This window comes from Tachypleus tridentatus, chromosome 1 (assembly GCF_004210375.1).
Source record: "Tachypleus tridentatus isolate NWPU-2018 chromosome 1, ASM421037v1, whole genome shotgun sequence".
NCBI lineage: Eukaryota > Metazoa > Arthropoda > Merostomata > Xiphosura > Limulidae > Tachypleus > Tachypleus tridentatus.
Genome location: NC_134825.1, coordinates 16111095 through 16131252, shown reverse-complemented (window position 1 = coordinate 16131252; position 20158 = coordinate 16111095). Strand labels below are relative to the sequence as shown.

The 20158-nt window shown below is 35.7% G+C and overlaps 1 protein-coding gene across 4 annotated transcripts; it reads left to right on the top strand.

Moving 5' to 3' along the window:
* Positions 1-1019: 1019 nt before the first annotated feature.
* On the top strand, positions 1020-16010 carry LOC143243633 (uncharacterized). 4 transcript variants are annotated; one of them, XM_076487391.1, is made up of 3 exons: positions 1020-1140; positions 14241-14489; positions 15129-16010. In XM_076487391.1, the coding sequence occupies exons 2-3, from the start codon at positions 14318-14320 to the stop codon at positions 15320-15322; spliced, it is 366 nt and encodes a 121-aa protein (XP_076343506.1). In that variant the 5' UTR covers positions 1020-1140; positions 14241-14317; the 3' UTR covers positions 15323-16010. The 4 variants fall into 4 exon arrangements, with proteins under 4 accessions (XP_076343506.1, XP_076343422.1, XP_076343517.1 ...); XM_076487307.1 differs by lacking the exon at positions 1020-1140 and adding an exon at positions 8480-8665 and having other exon boundaries at positions 15129-15398; XM_076487402.1 differs by lacking the exon at positions 1020-1140 and adding an exon at positions 8481-8665 and having other exon boundaries at positions 14241-14469; positions 15129-15398.
* Positions 16011-20158: the final 4148 nt, after the last annotated feature.

Genomic DNA, 20158 nt, shown 5'->3' with positions numbered 1-20158 from the left:
ATTGCGATAAAAGACATTAGCTAATAGAGTTGAGTGTATTAAAGGGTGAAATGTGCTTTTGCCCAGAGGAGAGGGTAGCTGATAAATCGGTAAACTGGGCTTTAAGCGAGTTATGGTTTACTGCTTTTTATAAAATTTAGTGGCTAGTTGAGGCAAACGTGTTGCCCCCCGCTAGTACAGCGGTATGTCTTCGGATTTACAATGCTAAAATCAGGGGTTCGATTACCCTCGGTGGGCTGAGCAGATAGTCCTTTGTGGCTTTGCTTTTCGAAAAACACACACACACGCAAACGTGTTTTAATAGGCGGTATGTCGTATATTTTATCAAGGTAGCAATTGGGAGTGTAGCAAGGTAAAAGGGAGGCAGTCGTGATAGCCGTGTATTGTAATGCTTGTAATTTTTTGGTGAGAAAGTCGGGCATGTTTCAGAGTAGCATGCAACCATATTCGACTAGAGGTCTAATGTACACTTTGTATATTAACATAATAGTTTGAGAGGTACATCCTTTGTTTATACTGCTAATCCTTCGAAGAAAGGAGATGCGTTGACTGATACGTGATGCAATTATGTTAATATGGGTTGACCACGTAAGTTTATAATTAAAATGGAAACCTAGAAATTTAACAGATGTTGAGAGGGAGATCACAGTATTGTGGATTTTAATTTGTACCTTGGACATTCTTTTCTTTTTCTTTTTAAAGCATCTATAAAATAAAATGGCTTGAGATTTATGAGGATTGAGTGCTGCCCGTCATTTGTCACACCATTCATGGTAGTCTGAACACGATAAGCGGCTGTAACTTCAAACAGCTATGTCATCGGCGTATTGTGAATCATGAGTAATGGCAGGAAAAGGAATCTCATTTACAAAGAGAATATATAACAAAGTGCTGAGTACAGAGCCTTGGGGGACTCCCGCTAGTAAGGGGAACGAGTGAGAGAGTCCATTGTTTACTTTAACTCTGGGGAGACGGTTATTTAAAAAGCTAGCTGTCCAACGGATAAAGGTATACGGAATGTTCATGGATAATAGCTTATAAAGGAGAGAGTTATGCCACACCGAATAAAAAGCTCGGCTGATATCAAGGAATACGCCCACGGCTACCTGGTTCCGGTTAAAAGCTTGAAATAGAGATTCGGTAAGTCTAACGAGGTTGTCAGCAGTTTGACGTTTTTGCCTGGAGCCGTTTGATAGGAGATTATTAGTCTCAGCGAAGAAAATAAGTCTATTAGTAACGATTTTCCCTAGTAATTTGCCTAGGGTGTTAATAAGGCTAATAGGTTTGTTATTAGAAGGAACAGACAAGTTAGTTGGGGATGACAATTATAGTGGCTGTTTTCCAACAATTAGGATAACAGCTATGCAGAAAGGAGTAACTATAAACAGAAAGGTTAAGGGTAGATGTTTAATAGCCAGGTTATTTATGCCATCTTCTCCGGCGGCGCTATTAATTTTGAGTCATTTAATGGAAATTTTGAGTTCGGCTAACGTGAGCGGTTTGGTTATATAGGAGTTATGGATGGGAAGGTCTGAACTAAAGTTGGAATTTAATAATTCGTGATGTTGCGATGTGAAATTATTTATTTTGAGGAGGTGAGTGCTGTAAGAAGTGGGAAGGTTAGGTGTAGAGAAGGATTTCTTGAGGACTTTGGCGAAAATGGTACATTTATCTTTATCAGTAGAGGCAGTTTGGTTGTTATATACTAAATTATGAGAGTTAAGGTTTAGTGATGTTTTACAAACAAATTTAAATTTCTTCCAGAAATCTTCAGGGTGGTTGCAGGAATTGTCTATTGAGGCGCAGAATATTTCCCACTTAAATATTTTTTGTTCTTTAATTAGTCGTTTAATGGTATTATTTGATTGATTGATTAATGTTTTAAGATGTTGGTTGCGTGTAGAGATACAAAGTCTGCGTAGGTGACGTATTTCTGTGATATGACTATGGATTTCTGGGGTTAAAGTCCAATGGTTTAATGGCAGAGTGGGAGTAACAGAATGGATCAGTAATAGATTTAGTGAATATAAACATAAGATCGTCTAGGACTTGGAAACCAGAGATTAAGGGTGTTAGATAAAGTAGAGTTGAAAGCATCCCAGTTGGTATTAGAAAAGTTGAGGGTAGGGGATGTGGGAGGGGAAGAGCATGTAGAATTATCAAAAAGACGAAAGGAAACAGGAAGGTGATCACTACCAATGTAAAGAGGAAGGTGATCACTACCAATGTAAAGAGAAAGGTGATCATTACCAATGTAAACAGGAAGATGATCACTACCAATGTAAAGAGGAAAGTGATCACTACCAATGTAAAGAGGAAGATGATCATTACCAATGTAAACAGGAAGGTGATCACTACCAATGTAAAGAGGAAGGTGATCATTAACAATGTAAACAGGAAGGTGATCACTACCAATGTAAACAGGAAGGTGATCACTACCAATGTAAAGAGGAAGGTGATCACTACCATTGTAAACAGGAAGATGACCACTACCAATGTAAACAGGAAGGTGATCACTACCATTGTAAAGAGGAAGGTGATCACTACCATTGTAAAGAGGAAGGTGATCACTACCAATGTAAAGAGGAAGGTGATCACTACCAATGTAAAGAGGAAGGTGATCACTACCAATGTAAACAGAAAGGTGATCACTATCAATCTAAACAGCAAGGTGATCACTACCAATGTAAAGAGGAAGGTGATCACTACCATTGTAAACAGGAAGATGACCACTACCAATGTAAAGAGGAAGGTGATCACTATCAATGTAAAGAGGAAGGTGATCACTATCAATGTAAACAGGAATGTGATCACTACCATTGTAAACAGGAAGATGATAATTACCAATGTAAACAGGAAGGTGATCACTACCAATGTAAAGAGGAAGGTGATCACTACCAATGTAAAGAGGAAGGTGATCACTACCATTGTAAACAGGAAGATGACCACTACCAATGTAAACAGGAAGGTGATCACTACCATTGTAAAGAGGAAGGTGATCACTACCAATGTAAAGAGGAAGGTGATCACTACCAATGTAAAGAGGAAGGTGATCACTACCAATGTAAAGAGAAAGGTGATCACTACCAATGTAAAGAGGAAGGTGATCACTACCAATGTAAAGAGGAAGGTGATCACTATCAATCTAAACAGCAAGGTGATCACTACCAATGTAAAGAGGAAAGTGATCACTACCAATGTAAAGAGGAAGGTGATCACTACCAATGTAAAGAGAAAGATGATCACTACCAATGTAAACAGAAAGGTGATTACTATCAATCTAAACAGCAAGGTGATCACTACCAATGTAAAGAGGAAGGTGATCACTACAATTGTAAACAGGAAGATGACCACTACCAATGTAAAGTGGAAGGTGATCACTACCATTGTAAAGAGGAAGGTGATCACTACCAATGTAAAGAGGAAGGTGATCACTATCAATGTAAAGAGGAAGGTGATCACTATCAATGTAAACAGGAATGTGATTACTACCATTGTAAACAGGAAGATGATCATTACCAATGTAAAGAGGAAGGTGATCACTACCAATGTAAAGAGGAAGGTGATCACTACCATTGTAAACAGGAAGATGACCACTACCAATGTAAACAGGAAGGTGATCACTACCATTGTAAAGAGGAAGGTGATCACTACCATTGTAAAGAGGAAGGTGATCACTACCAATGTAAAGAGGAAGGTGATCACTACCATTGTAAACAGGAAGATGACCACTACCAATGTAAAGTGGAAGGTGATCACTACCATTGTAAAGAAGAAGGTGATCACTACCAATGTAAAGAGGAAGGTGATCACTATCAATGTAAAGAGGAAGGTGATCACTATCAATGTAAACAGGAATGTGATTACTACCATTGTAAACAGGAAGATGATCATTACCAATGTAAAGAGGAAGGTGATCACTACCAATGTAAAGAGGAAGGTGATCACTACCATTGTAAACAGGAAGATGACCACTACCAATGTAAACAGGAAGGTGATCACTACCAATGTAAAGAGGAAGGTGATCACTACCAATGTAAAGAGGAAGGTGATCACTACCAATGTAAAGAGGAAGGTGATCACTATCAATCTAAACAGCAAGGTGATCACTACCAATGTAAAGAGGAAGGTGATCACTACCAATGTAAAGAGGAAGGTGATCACTACCAATGTAAAGAGGAAGGTGATCACTACCAATGTAAAGAGGAAGGTGATCACTACCAATGTAAACAGGAAGGTGATCACTACCAATGTAAACATGAAGGTGATCACTACCAATGTAAACAGGAAGGTGATCACTACCATTGTAAACAGGAAGATGATCACTACCATTGTAAACAGGAAGGTGATCACTACCAATGTAAACAGGAAGGTGATCACTACCAATGTGATCATTAACTTGAAAATCAGAAGTATGATACAAAAGGTTAGGAGTAACTATAACCAAATCAAGGATGTCTTGAGAACCGTTAACATGTGTATGTGTTGGATGATCGTTATTGATACATGTTAAATTGTTCGAACGTAGAAAATTACGAATAATAAGTCCAATGCGATTGTTAGTGTGGCAAAAGAATTCTTTATGCTTGGAATTTAAATCGCCTATGATTATGAAGTGTTTGTTGAGAGAAAGGGCATATTGTAAAAAAACAGAGTCGGGGGGCTGAGTAGAGCTGACATAATTAAAACTAGAGTGATGGTGGGAAGTTAAAGGGGGTTAATTTAGCTAAATTAATTTCGTTCATAAAAAAGTTCATATTTCTTAAAATAAAGGACACCTTGGATATTTATATGTAGAAAATAAACCATTATATTTAGCTGGGGATGGCCTTGGTCCTTCTTGTTTCAATCCAGTGATGCATGACGTATGGATCCAGGTTTTTGATATCTAGGAAGAACTTGGAAGATTGGGCTATCCATGAAACTAGTTGGTACAACGACTCAAATCGTTTTTCGAGCACCATGGTAGCAACATCAGCTACAAAAGTAACCAGCCGCTCGAGGAAAGCATCATCGAGACTTCTGGGATTCCTTGAGGTAGGCTCTGAGGTTTGTTGTGCTCCAATTTTGTTGACATTTGGGCTCTGTGATTTCAGGACTGCTGCATAGTCGACATGCTGCGCCTGCACGGACTTGGTATTGCTCGCAGAAACGCTGGGGAGATCACTAGAAAGTCCAACCGAGGGTGCTGGTTTACCAAGCTTCAAGTTTTTCAGTTCTAATACTTGTTGATATTTGGGGCAGCCATGGTAGGATGCAGCGTGATTACCATTACATTTGCTGCAAGTTGTTTCCAAACGGGGCTTCTGGCAGTTACTTACGTGATGAGACCTCCACAACGAACATACCATGGAGAAGCTTTACAAGCGGTACGAGTGAGACCAAAACGTTGACAGTTGTGACACTGGATGACAGCATTCACTGACGAGGTTTTAGCTGTCTCGACAGGGTATTTAGCAAAGCAGAGAGTTATACCATTGGCTATAACTTGATCTTCGAGGGCAAGTTTCGCAAGAGGTGGGGTAGGGAGGCCGGTCTTGAAAGATTTAATCCTTTCTACACTGAATGCGTTAATATTGGTGGCAACAAGTTCAAGTTTTACTTCATCTGTGATAATGTCTAAAGGAATGTCATGTAAAACCACATGAAACTTTTTTTCTTAGGGGCATCAGAAACGTGCGTCGAGATTTTGGATCCTTTGAATGGGGATCCGAGCCATGGAGATAATAATTTGGCGTAATGTCTCGGATGAGAACACTTTATGACTATACCCCCCTTCGAGAGTCTTCTTATTTTTGTGAACTGAATGTCTGGAAAGGTTTTTAAGATCTCTTGAGCGATGTCGGACTGGCGGTAAAAAGCTGGAACACCTTCAATGATGATAGCATGGGGAGTTTTAGGATTGGCAGACCTGACTGGGGACTTGTTTGCTGGCGACTGGATGTGTTGACGAATAGGTGAAGACTCACAGACTTGTGGTGATGCAGTCTTGCTAGGAGTGAACACTGTAAGCTATGTTGATTCTTATATATTTTCCATGCCTGTATATGCTCACCCTTGATAGGATGTTTCACATGATAGAGTGTAAATTCCATGCGATAATTAGGTAATAGTATGTCCATTCTGAACTGTACCACCAACGGACAGCATGAGTAAAGCAGTAAAGGATTGCTGTCTATCACTATCATGCTTGAACTGAATAAATTGTTGTGGTCTGCCTTTAAAAATAGGTTTTTGTATGATTGCCCTTTACACTGTTTTGGGTGTTGCAGTCTCTCTGGACTCTCCGGTTTACTTTTCCCCCTCTTCTTCCACTGGAGTACAGTAATCCTTACCACTTACCGGTTCAAGCTGCTGGGGTGGTTGACCATGGAGGCAACCTTCTGAATGCCTTCCACAATAATGATTATAACTATTCAGTTCATAGTATGGCTGTGCTGTCGTGCCAGTGTATAAGAAGTTACAAGACCCTCCGAATGTGTAACTAATTCCAGAAGTCAAGATGTCCAAATGCAGTTCACCCCTGCAATTGGGTGACCTTCTCCTACCCTCATGTGGATGTTGGAACCTTGTGGCTAGTTTTTGGAGATCCAGTGAACAAATTATATAAGTCTTCAAAAAGGTTTCATCAGTGTGAAGTTTTGATGTAGTTGACTTACTGTGTATGGTCTGTTGCACCATAGCCAATCTACACTATGGGACACGTCCTCACTTACCTACTTTCTATCATGGAACTGAGTGATTCTGATGTATGCTTGACATCCCATTGCTCAACTATCCTTTTATACGTTGATGAGCTACCTTCTTGTTCTTCCATGTTTTGATCCCACCTGTTCATGGTAAAAAGATACTTGTTTTGGAAATGTTGCAGTGCTCCTCCTCAGATCGTCTAATTTGTTTCTCTTATCTCCAGGAGTGTCCTTTGGACACTTTCAGAGATAAGGCTGTTCTGCCCTCACACTGGTTCCTCCTTTTCAATATGGGATTGAAGCTTATCTTGTGAGAGCAAGAAAGGTAGTGATTTACATGAGAGATGCATTGGAACTTTGGATTCTATCAGAGGGATGTGTAAGGGTTGTGGCATATGTTTTGAAAAAAGTTACATATAGAGGGAGTATGGCACCACAAAATGAGAAAAGCTAATCTTTTGAACGGAGGGATGTATGTATTGGAAATACACTTTCCTATAGGAAAATTACAACTTTTATGTAAAATTTTAGTTTAAAAGTATTGTTAAATATTTTATTAAATTATTGAACTGGAAAGTTCTGGCAAAAACCTTTCTTAATTACCACATTTCAGTTGATATTACATAATATATTCTAATAGTTGAAATTTATTATTTAAATATGGATAGGCTGATCTGAGAAGCATGTATTATGTTATTGCAGCAAAAAATTATTACCATTGACAAAAAAAAATAATTCTTTACTCTGACATTGTTTATTGACAAAAATTCATTGTGTGACTATAATTATAAATGTGTGGCGACAAGAGCACCACTGCTATGTTTTGTTTTGTTTTCTATAGAGAAAGAGGTCCTTCATTAAAGTAGAGCACACAGCTTTGTTTCGTTGGCTGCATTAAAAGCCATCAGCTAATTGGAGGAAATCTAAAATTCATTCCTATATTCAGAAACAAATTAGGTACTGCAGTCTAAACAGACAAGTGCGAATAAATATTCATGAAGAATTATCTGATAATATGAAAATCACAGAAACTCAACTCATTCTAGAAAAGCTATAGTACATCTACGTCGAAATATGCAGAGCTTAAGATCTGACAATATTAAAAGACACGTCCAGTCATTCACAGTTTTTGACCCATTGTACTGAGGAATTTATGAAATTAAGTTAATAAATTTGGAGTACTAGTGGTTACAATAATTGCATTTCCCAAATGTGGGAAATAACTAGCTTTATGCATCGCAATGGTTTCGTACACCATTTGAATTGTTTCTCTTTTCGATTAGTTCTTGACCAGGTGGGTTAATATATTCGACTCGTAATACGAAGATCACGGGTTCGATCCCCGTCGTACCAGACATGCTCGCTCTTTCAGCCGTGGGGGCGTTATAAATGTACGGTCAATGCCACTATTCGTTGGTAAAAGAGTAGCCCAAGAGTTGGCAGTGGGTGGTGATGACTAGCTGCCTACCCTCTAGTCTTACACTGCAAAATTAAGGAAGGCTAGCGCAGATAGCCCTAATGTAGCTTTGCGCGAAATTCAAAAACAATCGATTGGTTCTTCACAAGTGAATTGTCACACTATTTTTGCAGTTTCGTGTCTCAAAATTCACAGTCTAAAAATTTGAAGGTTATGAAGGTTTTTTTAAAACAAATAAATATTCTTATGATGCAAATATACGATAATACATTCTCTGAAACACAGTGACAAGAGTTAAGGGAAATACATCGCCCAGGAGGAAGTGACACAAAACGGAAATGCACAACTTGCGTCAACGGAGCTAAAGGTGTTTTTTTTTTAAGTACAAATGAAAGCAATTGACAATACATATAGACTAAGCTCTAGTTTGGCTGTTACTGCAGGGTGGACAGCGTACACTTTCTTGAGTCTCTTCTAAATCAGACAGTTGGATTATACAGGAAGTGATGTAAAATGGCAGGAAGAGTTTTTGTAACTCTCTGTATTCTTGACCTACTGGGTAAGCGTTTCTCTGTTTTGTTCATTACACCATGAAATGTCTACTGTATTGATATTACACTGTACACGTACATTGGATGTTGGGCTTTGACCAAGAAATGCTGAATGTACGTAATTATTCAGGAAAAACAGACCTACATGCGTATATCTCAAAACAGATATTAAAATAACAGTATTTATAAATCACGGCAAATCTGATAAAACAACTTTATGTGTGAGACGCATATTAAAAGTTTTTTCTGAAATTAAACATAAAACTACAGAATGGGCTATTGGTGCTCTGCTCACTACGGGTATCAAAACCCGAATTCTCGCCATGTGAGTCCACAGAAATACAACTATACCATTGGAGGGGGGCTTATGCAAAAGCAGGTGGCCCGACATGGCCAAGCGTGTTAAGGCGTGAGACTCGTAATCTGAGGGTCGCGGGTTCGCATCCCCATCGCGCCAAACATGCTCGCCCTTTCAGCCGTGGGGGCGTTATAATGTGACGGTCAATCCCACTATTCGTTGATAGTGGGTGGTGATGACTAGCTGCCTTCCCTCTAGTCTTGCACTACTAAATTAGGGACGGCTGCACAGATAGCTCTGTAGTAGCTTTGTGCGAAATTCAAAACAAACAAACAAAGCAAAAGCAGAAGCTTGAAATACTACACTTTTTGTTACGTATCAAAATACTCTCACATATATAGATACACGTATATAACAGTAAAAATACTATAATATACGCCTAAGATATAATACGCTTTTATTCAACCCCCGCTAGTACAGCGGATTTACAAAGCTAAAATCTGTCGTTCGATTGCCTTCGTTGAGCTCATCAGATAGACCGATGTGGCTTTGCTGTAAGAAACACACACACACACACACATTTATTCATGCATCAAGACAGATATAAATAATTTAACTCTTGTTTATTTTTAAAAGTAAATACAAAAATAACAACTTTATTTACATAAGAAAGTGAAACAATAATACCTATATATATCTATGCTGGACAGGAACCCAACACAGATGTACAGTTTTTAATTTCATCTTCTTTCTTTATAGACTTTAAGTGTATGATTACTATGAGTGTTGTGCAATATACTATGCAAAATACTATGTGCAATAATTGCTTATATGTATAACTAATATGAAATACCAGTGATCTGGATTAACTCTGCAGCCCTCCTGTGACATAGCGGTATGTCTGTGGATTTAGAAATAAAATAATTGATATTATAGAATAGACAGGTCAATCAACTGATGTCAATCCAATTGAAAATTTATGTGCTGAGTTAAACCGATTAATGTAAAATCACAAGCCAAACATGGAATATGAACTTTTGAAGTACTCAAAGAATGATGACAGGAAATGACTGTGTAAGCTCACTGTAAGCATATTACCTCGATGTTAAGCAGTACTGAAATAAGAAAATGTAACTAAAATCATGAAAAGTTCAGTTAGTTACGAAAGCCGGTGTTAAAATTAGGATTTCTGATCGTATTTGGACATATCTCGTCGAGTATGTTCTAAAAACATATATAGTTTTATGTATGTTTTTTCTTATCCAATAAAAGATATAACAAATTAATAATATTTTTAAGGGGCGACTTTTTTGTCCACCACTGTATGTAATAAAATATAGTATTATAAATATGAGTTTGGAGTATAATAGTGAGAAAATAATCTTATTTATCAACATTTGTCAGTGACTAAAAATATACGTGAAGAAAAGACCCAAAGGACATTGGATTTTGCAAATACGTTCGATAGAAGCATTTCGAGGCACCACTAAACACTTACCAATCAAGTTCAGCTTTTGCATGAAAGATTGTTATTAGAAGAGTGAAATAGTTGACTTGAAAACTTGTTATTTGTGGACTACCCTAATACATTAGAACAAACATAAACCTATAGATATTGGGATTATATATAGTTCACAGTGAGAACACCGAGATAACGATTCAGTTTACTATGGTCGGACTGTGCCTTAGTTAAGGTTACTACAGTACTGACCTCTGAAATATTGGGTCCCCCCATATTTTAGAAGGTTTGTCTTCAAAGAAGACAACTGGATATCCTGCACAGCCACACACATCTCCATATAATTTGAAATCCTAGATATCCTTGGGAGGCACTACCTCACTTAGAGAGGTTGGCATTCTAGACAGCTACACGCTTCTGGAAAATCTGGTATCCTTATATGTGTGCTAGGAGGAATGTTAACATATCATCAATAGATGTTGTTGTAATACTTTCTGTTGTTGAATTTATTAGTTAAAGGAAAAAAAATGCATAGCACGGTCCATTTAATGACAAGGAAAGTGTTTTATTTTTCACACAACAAATTCTACAAGCTTCTAGGTTTTACATAATCAACAACAAACTTGTAGGCTTCCCAAATAAACAACATCAACATAGAAATTCCATTTATCTACTAATTTCATTTGTCATCACACACACAAACCCAAAATTTAAGCACTGAACTTCTCAACTATCTTACAGACTCATAAGGAACTGACTAAATTAACTGCTATTATTTGTGTAAGGACTAGCAGACTTATTCACAAACTCTAACCTAAGGTGGATCTTCATATCTAGGTCAAACTATCAAAGTATTTTGAATAAAATAACAAATTTTAATCCATGAGATCATCACACAGTGTCAAACCTCCCGCAGGTCTAACAACAATACGAATACAAAATAAAATACAAATATGCGCTTACATAAATTGTTAAACTACATAGATATTTTTATATAACATAATCTTTATGATTGCCTTTTCTGTTAATGAATGACTTAATTGTTGTATTTCTGAATATTAATATTGCTAATCGAAGTTTCCTAATTGCTTTTGATAGAAATACAACAGTTAAGTCATTTATTAACAGAAAAGACAATCACAAAGACGATTTAGAAATACATTTTTTTATTACTACTAAACTGTTCAATCACCAAACTTCTTTATGGCGTTTTGTTTTAATTTCCAAGGCTTGGTTGGTTGGTTTGGTTTTGGAATTTCAGGGCTATCTGTGCTAAATTTAGCAGTGTAAGACTAGAGGGAAGGCAGCTAGTCATCACCACCCACCGGGGCTACTCTTTTACCAACGAATAGTGGGATTGACCGTGTTTCAGATTACGAAGCGCATTAACGCGCTAGGCCATGCCAGGCTAATGTTATGAAGCTGAAACAATCCACTATTCTTTATCATCACGAGTAACGATGATACGATCACCTCTTATTTTGACAAATTTTCTTTCTGGTATCTGCTCTGCTGAAACGTAGGTTTGGTTGTCTATAATATATTTTGTTTCCGTTTCACTTGTCTCTGAAAATTCATCCTGTAATTGTTTTGTAATGCACAGACATTTCCTATCCATAGGTCGTGAAAATTGTTAAAGTTAGTTTAGCCTCAATCTGCGTTTTTACGTGAAACTTATTCCTAATACGTATTCTTATTCAGTTCACTTTACTCTCCCCACACTCACATATTCTTCTTAGAGAATTTTTCCACAGAGAGCACTTTTCTATTTATCTCTTACTAGAACTTTATGACAATTTTCTTTTTGTATTAGTTCATCTTATTCAATTTTTTGATGGAGACAATTTCAACCTTTTATTACCAAAATGGGTTTGACAATGGTGCTGTTGAGACAGCAAAGTTTCTTCTAACGAAACTGTTGAATTAAGTCCTTTTGTGCTTCTTAGACGTTTTTTGTTGTTGTTGCTATAATCCTTCGTTACGTATCCTAAAGCTTCTTCTATGTACCACACAGTAACTCATTGGTAAGCTTGAGACCTCATAATGTTAAAATTTGGGATTTCCCACGTGATAAGTACAGCACAGTTAATTCATTTTGTAACTAATGTTTAACTGCAAACAAACAGACAAATTATTCAATGGAATTAATGTTTATTTTAAATTTTTCTATAAACCTTACGCCACATACTTGTAATCCCTCGTTCTTAAATTTCAACTCTGCATTTATAACCTTATGACTCTTTTTTCAATATTTAAAAAAGTTGTCATTTCTTCCTCACGATTTTTTAAAAGTTTTTATCACATCTTTGTATTTATATTAAAGTTGAGTCTTTATTTTATTTAAAAATTAACATTCTTACCTTGAAATAAAAAATAATGCTTTTTATTTTTTGTGGAATATTTTGGAATGTTAACTAAAAAAGAAGAGTGCAAAGTATAATTCACTTAATTCTAACGAAAGTGGTTTATTTCATCAGCTACAAGTTCCACAGCTTTATGTAATTAAGCAGTAATTTTGAATTGTATAACATCTAAATGAAAATTTCACTTATATGTTAATTTGTAGTTCTTGTGTTTTATTACAAGCTAACACTCAAAATATATACCATTGAACCAACTACCTTGGTAACATTGAACAAACAAGCTGAGTAATATCTGCACAAACAGACTCACTAACTATTTCTACTGGGACTCTCTCATTGTATCTCGCTAACACTCTTCTAATGCTTAAAAAAATATTCGAGACTTTAATCCACTTACTGTTAACTTGATGTCAAACTGGCCAATGAACAATACAACTGACTAAATTAATTAAAAACATAGCTTAAAACAAAATGTATCTTGAAAGATATATAATTAACAACGGTTATGATTTTTGTAGTAATGTGCAGGTTTGAGTATGGATTAATGAGTCAGTGCATCTGATTATAAACTGAAAAGTCTCAAGTTCGATACGTGGCCCTACCAAACACGTCTGAACGCTTAACAGAGAGTGGCAGTTTGTTCACCATTTGAAAGTAGTCAGCTCAGGCACGGGAACCAACTATTGGTTATTCCCTGTGGTTTGTTGCTCAAATTTAGGTACAGCAATATCTCTACCCTAGCGAGTATCTACTTGTTGTGTGCTTAAAATATCACCCAAGAGAATAAACACACAAAAAATAATTACAACATTTGATATCGTATTGTTGAGAATAGTTACAACATTTGCTTGTTGGGGTTTGATATAATCTTGTAAATTGCCCACTAACGATTCAGTATCATTATAGACGTCCAGTCTTGGATATTAATCTAAAGACTACCTTATGTCATCGTATTCTTCCGCGTCATTTTTTGTGTGTCTGGAAGACCTTGTGACATTGTCATAAGATGTATGCAAAAGACGATTATAATAGACTAACGGGTTGTTATTTTAGTTTTAAGCTAACTATGAGTTGTCAGATTCAGTGCAATCCAGACTGTAAGAAAGTCCATAGTTTTATAGTATACTGATAAATAAAGACTGTTTTATTGTACTCATAAATAAAGAGTTTTATAGTATTTTCATAAGAAAAGAGTTCTATAGTTATAAAAAAATTATAAAATCTCTGATTAAAAAATTATCACACACGATCACATACAAGGACAAAAACAGTGAACAGTTTTGGGTCTCGTTTGAAAACCATTGAATTATTAAAACGATCATCACAACTTCATGTTGGTCTCAGATGTTTATTACTTTTTGTTTCATTATTTCTGATTGACGTTTGGTGAGTTACAACAAACTTTTAGTTTTATTTTTGTAATATATTAAATATTGTTTGTAGTTTTGAGTTTTCTCGAACAGCTTTTTCAAACGCCATCAGTTGTTACCAGTGTTCCTGGGATGGTGTGAAAGAGAATAAACAGAAAATCGAACAGAAGATGAGAAAACTTGATGATACTGAGGAAGAAGCGAACATCAACCCTATAGTTTATCCACTTCTAACTAAGGATCAGATGCCTGTTATGCCAGTAGAAGACGACCTGAAAAAGAACTGTACACAATGCACCATCTATGGAGGAGTTTGTGTGAAGTGGGTATTATTGTCATCAGGTATGGTATTTAAAACAAACTGGTAAAATCATACTGTTATCTACATACGTTTTTTGTGCTAGCTTTACTGATGTAATCATACTGTTATCTTCGTATTTTGTTAGTGTTAGCTTTATTGACAGAATCATACAATGTTATTATTTGGTTAATTGGAAGATTTGTACCACCAAACAAGAACACCGGAAATAAAGAGCCAGGGGAAGCTTTCACTTAAACTTTCTTTTAGGTGGAGAAAACAAATAACGCCCTCGTAGTGTGTCGATCACATTTGTAGCTCTGTTTTGATAATTACGCCCATTTCATTCATTTTGTAAGTGTCACAGATATTCTTTTGTATGTATTATGGGTATTGTTTTTTTGTTATAAAAAGTGTTGTTTCATGTATTGTCTTTTATGTTTTACAAGTATTAGCTGCACTATGGGTATTGTTTTCCGTTATAACAAGGTTTGTTTCATGTATTGTTTTTTATGTTTTACAAGTATTAGCTACACTATGGGTATTGTTTTCTGTTGTAACAAGTGTTGTTTCATATACTGTCTTTTATGTTTAACAACTATTGATTGTATTATACTACAGAAATTGTGTAGCATAGATATTCATTTCCAGTTGTTACAAGTATTTATTTGATGATGTTACAGGTGTAACACTGAATGCTACCTGGATGTGCGCACTATCTAGCGAGGAGGATAACTGTTTTGTACAACATTTATCTTCTGGCGTGAGGAAAAAAGTTTGTTTTTGTGATACTGACTTCTGTAACAGAGCTTCGGAGATTACCATATCTTTCATCCGGATTGTGTTATTAACTCTCATAACTAATTTTCTATTATAATTCACGCAATGTTGAAATTAATTGTATTATTTCTCTCTGTATTTATTATTTCACATTAAACATTTAGTGTAGAAAATTTGGTTTATGAAGTGCCCTGAGCAGAACAACCGTTGGTTATAAAGAGTTTTGCACGTGACCGTACAAACACTTTGTTTCATTCCTTACCACCATATTGGACGTCTAAATTACCTCACCTAAGAGTCATCGTTTAGCTACGTCAGTACAAGATTCACGTCTTTGACTGCATATATTGTAGTCTATTTAGTTTCTCCATATATTTTTCTTTATGCACTTTACTGGTATGGTTACAATCCTTCATCCAAGACTATTTATTGTAAGCAACTTACGCCCAATATGGCAAAGCACGCTATAGATCACCTGATTTGTGATATCAGTAGGAGATTGTATTTATAAGTAGAGCACTATTTATAGTAAAAACGAACATATAATCCCGATTTCCGAGGTCAATTCTATCATGAAATGCGTTGCCTCTGGTAAGAGTAGTCCTGAAAGTTCAAGAAAATATTATGTTTAATTTTGTATAAATATATGAATAAATTAATATTTAACTAGTTTTTATCATTATGATTGTTAGTTTATCTTGCAAGTGTCACAGAACTTTCTTTTTAACGTGGTGTAGTACTATTAAATGTTCCTTTTGAAAATAAAAGTCACAGATTCCTATTGTCATAAGATTCATGAGATATTCTTCCTGGAAAGGAATAATAAAATTATTTGAATGCTAGTTTGTAAATCAGAACATAACATAGTATAATTTCTGTAATAATTCCTTGAAGGCTATGTAACTAGGTTGTCATTCTCAAATAAAAAAAATACGAAAATCACTATTATCTATATAAATCTCTAGATAAATTCATTACAAGTTTATCAAACGGGAATTCTCGCAAACGGAATACAGTATTGACTTTTTTCATTCAGACTGTTTTAAACTAAGACGGAAATATAAAACAAGGCAAAGTAACGTACTGTAACATTTGTAGAATTTCCAGCCCTTGGAATAACTTCTTATTTATATTCTTATAATAGGTCTTTCTATTTTGAAAATATTCAAATAAATTAACTTATCTCAAGAACAACGAATAGAGTTATTAAACTACCATGACCCTCGTGTCTGTAATATTGTGATTTGTTTATTTCTTTGCCGGTACTTTCAACTTATCAAGTGTAAATAATTGATCATCCACTGCACTTAAATCAAAGCAATTTAATCTACTTATTATTCTGACTTTATTATAAGATCAACACTGTGCCTTGTGGGCTTAATTTTTTAGCCACCTTAAGTGTACCTCACAACATAAAAAATCAACCTGCACAAAGTAGCGCGATAGCTCATTCAGATTATTTCTTGAAACACAAAATTCATCCGACTTAACTCACCTCTAAATAGCGATTCACTGATAATCGTTATGTGACCTACTTTCCAATATACTATAACTGAATCTTTGTAAGCTTGAAATCTTTACTTACAACTCGCAGTTTCTTCCAGCGAACAAACAACAAAACGCATATGTAACGTACGATACTGTCTCTTCCCTGGATTTTGGGGCTTCTTGAACCATTCTAATACACTCGATAAATACACACTGAATTAAATTCTACATTTAAAAGTATGTTCTTGTGGTTTTCTATCCAGATGCTACTACGAATCGGATAGCATCTTGTCACTTGTCACTGCCCATTCTATCACCAGGAAAGATCTGCCTTGACAGTAAAGACACTGGATCGAGCCTCGATGATGCAATGGAAGTAGTTCTTATAGAAACTTTAGCTCCTCAAAAGGTTGAGGATAAGTTCTTCCATGGAGTTACTAAGCTGGATAATCTATCACTGACGTATTTCTAAAGATGTTGAGAACTGATGACCTTTGGCTTGGATTGCCTATCCTCTGAAGAACTGATTAACTTTGGAATCCGTTTAATGACAACTGTCCAGCTATACCATACCAGCTCAATGAAATCCAATACAATTAGCACTTAAGGAATATCTATCTTTCACTTTAATAAGGAGGGCTTAAGTTGGTTTTATTTTTCAAATCCACGAGAGCTCTTCAAAACACCAGTTCCTCATGACATACTGTTTATTCGGTTCCGTTAAACTCCATTCACTACATTAGTTCCTGATATGACTATATCACTTAAAGATGGCACAGTGACCACTGTCCAAGTTTTATTGGATATTCAACCATTGGTGAGCAATTGGTATGCAATGCATAAGGACTTCCCGGTCATTGATTACGAAGCTAGCCTAGTTTCATCCATGTCTCCTAACGAAACCAGTTTCTAATATGTACTCTTCCTCAATGCCAATTACCCACACATCATTAGGTATAGAGAAATTTACTGTGGTAAAAGTAACTCCCAATTCCCCTTTTGCTCTAACTTTCTGTCTACCTTACTATTACGCATTGATCCCTTTTCTCTCTTCATTTATGGAGGCATTTTGTCAAAAATTGTAGTTGTGGAACCAATGTATCAACAACTTACAAACTTTCGATCAATCACCCAGTGGAATCTTTGATGATTTTTCTCAAATAATAAATTCCATTTCACATTTGGGTTACATGAAGTATTCCCAACCATTGATTTCCTACAGGTGTGATGACCATAATTCCTACAAGTGGAACAGTTACCTCTCTTGGTAATATTCTTTGGGAAATTTATATGCAAAAACGACTCGTTTGGGTTGAGAAAATATTTTACATAGAAGAGCGAACAACGTTTCGACCTTCTTCGGTCATTCTAGGTTCACAAAAAAAAAAAAGAAGGTCGAAACGTTGTTCGCTCTTCTATGTAAAATATTTTCTCAACCCAAACGAGCCGTTTTTGCATATAAATTTCTCAACAAGTGGGTTTCTCGACATCACTGATTCTTTGGGAAAGTTCTTATTTTTTATACAGCTTCTTGTATTAAATTAAACTTGAAACATCTGTCCTTTGTGATATATTTTGTTTGTTATTTTCATTGGTTATCTGATTACTTTATCTAGAATATTCGTAGAGGGAATTGATGCTTCAGTACTAAAGGATCTGATATCCCAATAACTCCTAGATGGCCTTGTTCGTAGTTTGATGGATTAAAGTTTCATTAGTAACTACAGAGCTCTCTTTACGGATGTACATTTACTCTACTTCAGTATAAATTTTAGCTCTTCGTCAATTATCGCATTTATAAATTTGTTACGTGACAATAATTCCATCATCTCACAAGGAGTGTCTGAGTAGAATGGTTGGTCAAACCTTTCCAAATCACTCTCAAGATCAGTTGTATTTTTTTTCATCTACACCTTCTTCCAATATCCTTTTCTGGTACAACAAAGCGGCTATCAAAGCTTATTGGTTGTTAGGGCTCTTTGCTGGAACGTTACTTGATATTATCAAAGCTGGCAAGAGAAGTAGTAAGATGGATGGGTGTTGGTCACTATTCTAGAGATGACTTTGACCTGAAACTGGTGTGATGATGTTCCAGCTAGATGGTTGTTGGTCACTATTTTAGAAATGACTTCTACCTGAAACTGATATGATAATGTTCCAACTAGACACTGGAAATGGATTTGGTAAAGTTATCATCGGAATAACCCAGGAAGGTTCTTCAGTAGGAGGTAGTACAAGATAATAGGCATAGTAAGTAAAAAGTTCTCCTATTACATATTCTGTAGCAATTGGCGATTGTATCTGTAATTTCCGAGTCGGTGCAGAAAGAGGTGTCTTACAGATTATTACAGAATTGTATTTATTAAGTTAGCATTGTAAGTGCTGCCGAACTTTTGAAAAGAAACAATAAGATATTTTATTCCCACTTACACAGAACACATATTTATGTTAAACAGTAACACTTTCACTTAAAGAACAATAATGACATAAACACCGAAAACGAAGCATTAGAAGATATAAAATAGAATTTTTTACGAACGAACTAGATACAAATTAAATTAAGAAATATCGTTGTCTTGCAATAACAACTAATTGTAATTTCAAAGGTGCATTACTTTAATTAATGAACTACATATCCTTCACGTGTAAACCAACGTTTCTCAATCTTGTTAGTAACACGACCGACCCAAACTTCAAGAAATCTTCCGTGGCCCACCATAAAACATTATACAAGTAGAACATACATGGTAATATTGTTTTATAATTGCGGTGTTGGATTTAAGCGCGTGACAATGGGTAACACGTTCCACTTTTTTCACACTACATCAACTGTTATTCTCCCATTCTTGGCCCAGAAAGGCCAAATATTTAAGGCACTCGACTCATAAACTGAGGATGGCAGGTTCGAATCCCCGTCACACCAAACGTGCTCGCCCATTTCAGCTGTGGGGGTGTTATAATGTTACAAGCAATCCCACTAGTCATTGATAAATAAGTAGCCCAAGTAGCCATTAAACTTTTACTATTTCGCAATTTTTAAAAAAGAATATTAACATCTCATTTTAAGCCTTTACGTAGCCTACAGTCTGAGTTAGAATATAAATTATTATCGTGAATCCTTCCTAGAAATATACAGGCATTTTCCTGTAAACGTCACTTCCTGTCGACAATATACCATTAAATACTGTGAATTAACGAGATATTTGAAAATTTTGTCGCTTGTAGTTGATGTTTTTTCCTTGGTCGAAGAGTGTATGTTATTTTTAATTATCAAAATAGTCTTTGTGTGTTTTCTTCTTGGTCGAAGAGTGTATGTTATTTTTAATTATCAAAATAGCCTTTGTGTGTTTTCTTCTTGGTCGAAGAGAGTATGTTATTTTTAATTATCAAAATAGCCTTTGTGTGTTTTCTTCTTGGTCGAAGAGTGTATGTTATTTTTAATTAT

What these genes read in the sequence shown, in the direction of transcription:
- LOC143243633 (XM_076487307.1), top strand. Translation starts at nt 8,620, where the DNA reads ATGGCAGGAAGAGTTTTTGTAACTCTCTGTATTCTTGACCTACTGG. An exon ending in CTGTATTCTTGACCTACTGG is followed by an intron (nt 8,666 to 14,240) that starts GTAAGCGTTTCT and finishes TTTCTCGAACAG; the next exon opens with CTTTTTCAAACGCCATCAGT. An exon ending in GTGGGTATTATTGTCATCAG is followed by an intron (nt 14,490 to 15,128) that starts GTATGGTATTTA and finishes ATGATGTTACAG; the next exon opens with GTGTAACACTGAATGCTACC.